Source organism: Athene cunicularia (assembly GCF_003259725.1).
Source record: "Athene cunicularia isolate RWA chromosome 1 unlocalized genomic scaffold, athCun1 chr1_part1, whole genome shotgun sequence".
Classification (NCBI taxonomy): domain Eukaryota; kingdom Metazoa; phylum Chordata; class Aves; order Strigiformes; family Strigidae; genus Athene; species Athene cunicularia.
Window position 1 is genome coordinate 7,739,917 of NW_020799091.1, and position 8,278 is coordinate 7,748,194.

Sequence of the window (8,278 nt, forward strand, 5' to 3'; positions counted from 1 at the left end):
TCTAGAAATTGGACAAATTCTGTCCACCATCTACCAGAGCTGGAAAATCTGCCCAAGAACTGTGACTGCAGTGAAACCTCACACAAGAACAAGGGGAACAGACGATGAGTTCATAGTTTAAAGCAGGTTTATACAATACAGTGAATAAGAAAAAAAAAAAAATCTATGTGTACTTTAAGTGTTTTATTTATGTGGGTTTTTTTAATTTCTGTTATACCAGATCTTTAGTCACAGCTCTCAAACATATGTATATTGTCTAGAAGCCACCAAAGACAAGTGTTCTGAAGATGATTAAAACACATTAGCAATTGTTATGCTTGTTGCAAGTTGAACACCAAATAATTTTTGAAAGAAATTACAACTTCCTCTGCTTTATCTGAGGCATCCAGATTTTTAAGTAAAGCGTGGGGTTCAACTCATGAAAACTTATCCCTTTAGAAGCAAACTGAATATCTAGGTGCTTGTGTTCCCCACAGTGTTCACTCAAGGAATGAATTGTTATCCTTAATGAGGCATCCATACAACTTGAATTAAACAATGTTTTAAATTTGAAATAGCTGATCTGGCACTAGTTCTGAAGTGCAGCTTTGTTGCTGAGATTATTAAACTAGTACCATGACATCTGTGCAGCCACAGTTTCCGTTTGCAACCCATCTGCAGCTAATCTAATCATCCCATGCAGTCATATGTTGTTTTATAACGTTGACTAGGTTAACTGAGGTGGAATAATTGAAGCTAATTGTTGAAGCACAGACAAGCCCTGGATAGATTTAGAACATTAAGGCATTACAGCACCATGTATTTATGCTAGAGGGCACTCATATTTCATTCTGAGCAGCAACAGAGCTTGGCATTTGTATAACATATATCTTCAAAGCACGATGCCAACAGTAACTATCGGGAAGTGCTGTGAGGTAGGTGTGTACATCAATCCCTATTTTACAGATGAGGAAACTGAGGCAGAAAGGTTAAGGTATTTGACCCAGATCGCAGAAGGAGTTAAAGGATGTTTAACACGGGTGTTAAAAGATAACACTGCTATCAAGACAACTTGAAAATTACTCTCCTTCAAAAAAGTCAGCTCCTGGTATATTTGGATCCTTAAATCTGTGTGTGTGTGCGGATTAATTCTGGATGTGAATTTTCTTTTTAAATCCATAGACCTTGCTTTCTTATTCTAAAACTCCGTGACACAAATATACCAATTTAAGGCTTAAGGAAGAGCACATAAAGGGCTGCTAAATCTCTGTCCCTGGCTCCCCTCTGCAGTGCCTATATAGTAACAGATCATTCAGCAATAGAATCATAGAATCACAGAATCATTTGGGTTGGAAAAGACCTTTAAGATTATTGAGTCCAACCATAAACCTAACACTGCCAAGTAATAGGATGAACTTTAGAGACACATAAACCCCATAGGTTTCACAGGATAAGGCCAGTTTGACGATTTTTTCTTTCCCAACACCTATTTACTAGCCTTTGAGAGGTTCAGTCCTTCATTTCCAAAAAGGGAGTATTGCAGGGACTTCTGCAAACACAAGATATCATGAGATTCTGCCTCCTCTCCACGGTGTTACACATCTCTAAAGAGAGAAACCCATCTCAGAAGACAACTCCTGCCACTGAGAGTTCACAGCTTAGGAAGGAAAAGGCTGAGGAGGAACAGAAAACGCAAGTGATTTGTCTACAGCAGGAGACAGGCAAAATTTGTCTGCAGGGACTTGCAGTCAGATGTCAAGACTTCTTGTCTAGACACACGTGTCTGAATGACTCCACCAACTTGCATCTTTTGTGAGACTCTGAAAAATCAACCATTTCATTTCCGCAGTACAGCTCAAAGAATTCTGCACCTATGCCAGGAGTTCCTTAGGACTGTTTGATTTTGCTTCCTGTAATCACTCATAAAATTGTGGTTTTTAGAAGAATGTTCTCATAAAAGAAATACCCTGCTATTCAACACAGATGCGTTCCTGAAAGGTTCAGCTGTTACGTTATAGTAAATATTCCCATGAGAACCAACATAATAGAGGGATGCATGCAGGTACTTATAGAATATACACAATTTAAACACACAGGGACATCTGTGCCATGAAGGATGGAGAGGCAGGAACAAAACCAATGAGTGACTTTCAGAGGTAAGGATGGCTTTATAGAACACATAACCTTTCTGAAAACTCTCAGATGCTTCACTGATGAGACTGTACCCCTGCTTTCCTGTTTTGTCACCCTTCACCCTTGACTTCTTCCATTTTGCTTCATATGAAGACAATGCTAACAACTATGAGAATATAACTCTTCAGAAAGAGGGAGCCGATATCACATCAGGGCTCAGTGTCAGAAGCTGAGATCTTCTGGAGAACTGAAAGATGTAAGATGTTACTTCATGTTCAGTCCTGCCACTTCATACAGGAGACTGAACTTACAATGGGAAGATTTCAGTGTGAGTGTTGTCTCTTTCTGAACAGTTATATTTTCATTGGCATCATCATCTTCTTCATATGAAAGAAGATCATTCAAGTTTGAGGGGTGACAAAACAATGTAATGATGATGGTTGCCTGGTCAAAGTATTGAGAAGACAGGCTGAAGGAGCAATGGACAAGTAGGGTATTGCTGCAGACACATCATGAGCTTTCAGAAACCACATTGCAAAGAAATAGGTTTTGATATCACTGGTGCTGCTATCCAACTGGGAAAACACAGCCATCACGAGTCTTTTCTGACCAGTAGTTAAAGACAGTTTTGAATAGTTGCTATCAATGAACAGTTCATAATAAATTTTAGCTGTCAAAAAACTATGGGAAATTTAAGATTAAATTTAAATTTAATTTAATCTTATTAAATTTAATTTAATATATTTCTTTAGAAAATGGCAATCTGCTTTTGGACAATCTGGGCAGGCTGGGTACATTGGATAAAGTATAAGTTTTGAATCAGTTGTTCAGCTCTTCTGATAGTCTGGAAGTCTCTTAGGATTTAAAGCAAGCTGAACAACTGACAATCTTGGAGGAATTCAAGTGTGGTTTTATAATATCTGGTTCAACAGACTGAACTGGATCACTCTCACTAGCAATTATGTGTTTCACCAAGCATCTGGAAGCTTCATTGATGTTTATATTTTCCTGCAAGTGAAAGAGAAAGAGAGGTTGATTAGTCAATATTAATTACACCACATCGTGTATTTCCTGTGCATAATTAAACTTTTCTCTAGGCAACATCAAAAGTTTACTTTCCTTAATAAACAGCTTACAAAAATTGTCTGTGAAGTAAAGCTCCAGAGTTCATATTTCACTACTTGAATAACAGTTACTCTGATTTTCAAATTATTAATTACCTATCAGCAATCACAGTCATCAATAGCACCTATTTTTTAAAGCCTTTTCCAGTTACAGGATGATTTCTGTATACAATGCTCACAGTGAAACCTGTAATGAACTAAATTAATTGAATAAATGATACAATCTCAAGTTATTCACAAAACAGTAAAAAAAGTTCTATGTCATTCAGAGTCGTAGAATGATTGAATAGAATCACAGAATGGTTTGGGTTGGAAGGGACCTTAAAGATTATCCCGTTCCACCCCCCTGCCATGGGCAGGGACACCTTCCACTAGCCCAGGTTGCCCAAAGCCCCATCCAACCTGGCCTTGAGCCCTTCCAGGGAGGGGGCAGCCACAGCTTCTCTGGGCAACCTGTGCCAGTGTCTCACCCCCCTCACAGGAAAGAATTTCTTCCTTATAGCTAACCCAGATCTACCCTCTCTGAGTTTAACACTGTTACCCACTGTCCTATCACTACACTCCCTGATCAAGAGTCCCTCCCCATCTTTCCTGCCCTAAGGTTTCCCTGGAGCCTTCTCTTCTCCAGGCTGAACACCCCCAACTCTCTCAGCCTGTCCTCACAGGGGAGGTGCTCCAGCCCCCTAAGCATCTTTGCAACCTCTTCTGGGCCCCCTCAAACAGGTCCATGTCCTTATTATGCTGAGGGACCCAGAGCTGAACACAGCACTGCAGGTGGGGTCTCATGAGAGCAGAATCCCCTCCCTCGAGCTGCTGGCCACACTTCTCTTGATGCAGCCCAGGATACAGTGGTCATCACCTATTTTTTGTTGAATCTGTTTTATCTCCAATGTACTTCTTCAGAAGATACATATCACCATTGGTTTCATTTGTAAGACAGAAATCATCATTCTAGGGTTTTAGAATGAAAGGCAAAGCACATCTTTTTCTACATGTGCCTTACTTCAGCAGCACATTTAACTTGCAGCAACCCTTACTCTAGAATAAGCGAAGCTGAACAGCCTGATCAGTGAGACACAGCTCAGCACAGCATAGAAAATAAGCAGTACTACTGAGTAAGGATTTTTTTTTAATCACAGCCACAAAAATATTTGGAATGAAAAGTCAGGCTTTCTGGCATAAAAGATACTCTTCTACTCTAACTATTAGCATTGATTACTTATTTTATATGACAGGAGATAGAAACCTCACTGTAGCTTCAAACTGCTGGAAAATCATATCACACACCTACATGCTTACATACAGAAATGCATACAAATATTTATTTATTTATTTATTTATTTATTTATGTATGTATGTATGTATGTATGTATGTATGTATATGCACATATTCCTCTTGCTCCATAAAGATTATGCTTTTATTTGCAATCTAAGATTACCCAGGTTTCTGAGCTAAATCTGGAGCCTGCTGTACTGAGACCATAAACACCCATGCACACAGTACTGTGAAGTTTACCTTCAGCAAATGCTCAGCATCAATTCAGCATAATTGATACAACAACCTGTAAAATTTAACATGTCAAACTCTTTTTTTTTTTTTGTATGCATATGTTCAAAGAAAAAAGCCAAAGTACAGACATGTGTGTTTCAGTAGAGATGGTACAACTGTATGAAGGTCTAAACCCAAAGTAACGGATTCTGTGAGACTGATTTTAATCCCTGTGAAATCAACAGCAAAGCTCCACAAACTTCATTGACCATCCCTTTGCACCACAGTAAACAACTGAAGTCTGGGGATTTAAATGAAAATATTAATTAGTGCCAAGATATCACAGGTTTCTTCAATTACACAAGTGAACACAAAGATTTGATCTTTGGCCTGTAAAGAATATCAGTTGGTTGTAAAAAGTCAAATCTTTAGACAAGTCATTTACATACTGACCTCTAAAAAGTAATACAGAGCTGGGAATCAGCTCCTTACTGAGATGTTACCATGTTGCTGTATCACATGGCTCTCTCAGACCAGACAAGCAAATTCCTCAAGCATACACCAAGACTTTTTTCAGAACGTTGTGAATTATTTTTTTTTAGAAAAAAAATAGACAATGACAAATATCTTTCAGTACAGCTTAGAAAGCTGAAGAAAAAACAGGATTGATAAATGAACAGAAACACATGTGTAAAAATCTTTTGCATTGTGTTTTCCTTTATTAGTGGACAGATAAGCATTTCATTTACCTATGTGCTGCTTCTCTCTTGGGATGGCAGGATTCATTTTTTCAATAATGTTTTAGGGACTATCTTAGATTGTGTCCAAATTGGTTAACGTTCAGATTTATTAACAGAAACCCTCTTTGTCAGAAGCTCAAGATTAAGATTTTATAAGAGTTGGAAAGGGGGAAAGAAGAAGGAGCCCAAGCCCACAGAAACATTAAATGGGTCTAACTGGACAACCCTCATCCCTACTGGTGATGGATGGAAGTCCGTGTGTCAGACCCAATCCAAAAATTCAAAAGGAAAAAAAAATGTTGTTTTACTTCAGCCAGAACAAAGTGAAACTGGATTTTTAAACCTCTTTTTAAACCTCTATAGTCTTAGGGGTAAGAAAGCCAAATTTGAACACGCAAATATTCTTTTGACATAAAAAGTCAAAATATTTAGTTTGGGGAATATGAAAAATAGAAGCTTCTCTTTTTTTTCTGCATTGCTTTTTCTCCTTTTTAATGAAATGTTTTACCAAATTTGACTCATATTCTTTAATATATTTTTAATTACATCTTAGATAGAGTTTGCTGTTTCCCTGGTAGGTGTCTGCCCAGATCTACTAAATATCTGTGAAGTAGGATTAAATATAGATAGATACCATCCCCAGCAATGGCCATTACACCTGAAAAGGCTTCTGTTTTCAGCCCATGCCCACCTTCCTCTCTTCCAGGGTACCATCCCTTCACATGTGCCTGCTGAAGTTTATGTTATTGAGCTCTTACTTCTTCAAGCAAAATGTGCTGGTTTACAAGGATTCACTATTTAAAACATTTTCACTCATGTGATTAAAATTCTGCCTTTTGTTCTGTATGAGAGGAAAGGAATAAAAGTCCTGTCCTGTGTTGGAACAGAGCAGCATTTTCTCATGCTGAACATTTATATGAACTGTCTAAGCTGCCTGGATGAAAATTTCCGCTGGGGTACAAGAGGAGCAAGAAAGAAAGGGTAACCCCAGCAGGCAGCACAGCTGGTTTTGAGCTTGCATCTGGCTCCAGCCTTCTCCCATGGTTCAGATGACAGCTGGTACATGCTACAGATGCGAAATGGCATGTTAAGTCACCCACTGCAAGGAGCTTGTGCTCATGCCCACAAAGCAACTCCTGCTGTCCCAGCTCCATGCCTTGACTGCTTTCCTTTCTGAGGCAACTATTGCCTTTTGTTACAACCCTAATCCTATGGTGTCTACTCCATGTCCTAGGTCTGTGGATCAGACATTGCTGTATTCTGGTCTGTCTAATGAAATATTGATTTCTGCACCTCTCCTCCTACAGTGTGTTTTGCAAAAGAAAAATCAATATTCTCCTAGGCAGTGAAGCAGCTGCAGACCATAGAAGGTGATCTGCTATCCAAACAGAGATGCCCAGAGACCTGGCAATTTTAGAGAGCAGGAGGTGTTGAAAGGCAATCTAGGGAAGGACATAGAAAAAGGAGCAGGTGAAAATCCACCCAAGAAGTACAAAGAAAACAGTAATCAGAGCGTAAGATTGGACAGAAAGGAATAATCACAAACATCTTGCTATTTGTACTGAAACTCAGAACGAGTGTCAATTATGACTAAACCCCAAATTAATTATATTTAATAAATAAATAAATAAATAGGTGAGATGACAGAGTGAAATGATGTCGTTCAGTGGGTCTCTGTGTTGAAATGCATTAAATATCATCTCTCTTGTGGTGTTTGTTCTACACAAAACACCACAGGAATTGTGATGATTGTTGCAGTTCAGACTGCAACCTTCCCTTCCCTTCCCTTCCCTTCCCTTCCCTTCCCTTCCCTTCCCTTCCCTTCCCTTCCCTTCCCTTCCCTTCCCTTCCCTTCCCTTCCCTTCCCTTCCCTTCCCTTCCCTTCCCTTCCCTTCCCTTCCCTTCCCTTCCCTTCCCTTCCCTTCCCTTCCCTTCCCTTCCCTTCCCTTCCCTTCCCTTCCCTTCCCTTCCCTTCCCTTCCCTTCCCTTCCCTTCCCTTCCCTTCCCTTCCCTTCCCTTCCCTTCCCTTCCCTTCCCTTCCCTTCCCTTCCCTTCCCTTCCCTTCCCTTCCCTTCCCTTCCCTTCCCTTCCCTTCCCTTCCCTTCCCTTCCCTTCCCTTCCCTTCCCTTCCCTTCCCTTCCCTTCCCTTCCCTTCCCTTCCCTTCCCTTCCCTTCCCTTCCCTTCCCTTCCCTTCCCTTCCCTTCCCTTCCCTTCCCTTCCCTTCCCTTCCCTTCCCTTCCCTTCCCTTCCCTTCCCTTCCCTTCCCTTCCCTTCCCTTCCCTTCCCTTCCCTTCCCTTCCCTTCCCTTCCCTTCCCTTCCCTTCCCTTCCCTTCCCTTCCCTTCCCTTCCCTTCCCTTCCCTTCCCTTCCCTTCCCTTCCCTTCCCTTCCCTTCCCTTCCCTTCCCTTCCCTTCCCTTCCCTTCCCTTCCCTTCCCTTCCCTTCCCTTCCCTTCCCTTCCCTTCCCTTCCCTTCCCTTCCCTTCCCTTCCCTTCCCTTCCCTTCCCTTCCCTTCCCTTCCCTTCCCTTCCCTTCCCTTCCCTTCCCTTCCCTTCCCTTCCCTTCCCTTCCCTTCCCTTCCCTTCCCTTCCCTTCCCTTCCCTTCCCTTCCCTTCCCTTCCCTTCCCTTCCCTTCCCTTCCCTTCCCTTCCCTTCCCTTCCCTTCCCTTCCCTTCCCTTCCCTTCCCTTCCCTTCCCTTCCCTTCCCTTCCCTTCCCTTCCCTTCCCTTCCCTTCCCTTCCCTTCCCTTCCCTTCCCTTCCCTTCCCTTCCCTTCCCTTCCCTTCCCTTCCCTTCCCTTCCCTTCCCTTCCCT

The 8,278-nt window shown here is 41.4% G+C and overlaps 1 protein-coding gene across 1 annotated transcript in view; it reads right to left on the minus strand.

Annotated features, from left to right (window-relative positions):
* Positions 1-2,868: 2,868 nt before the first annotated feature.
* RAB38 (RAB38, member RAS oncogene family) overlaps positions 2,869-8,278 on the minus strand; it is a 21,939-nt gene continuing 16,529 nt past the window's right edge. The window contains exon 3 of the mRNA XM_026849824.1: positions 2,869-3,120. Within this exon, the coding sequence (XP_026705625.1) occupies positions 2,968-3,120 (153 nt within the window). The 3' untranslated portion in view covers positions 2,869-2,967. The remainder of the gene's footprint in view (positions 3,121-8,278) is intronic.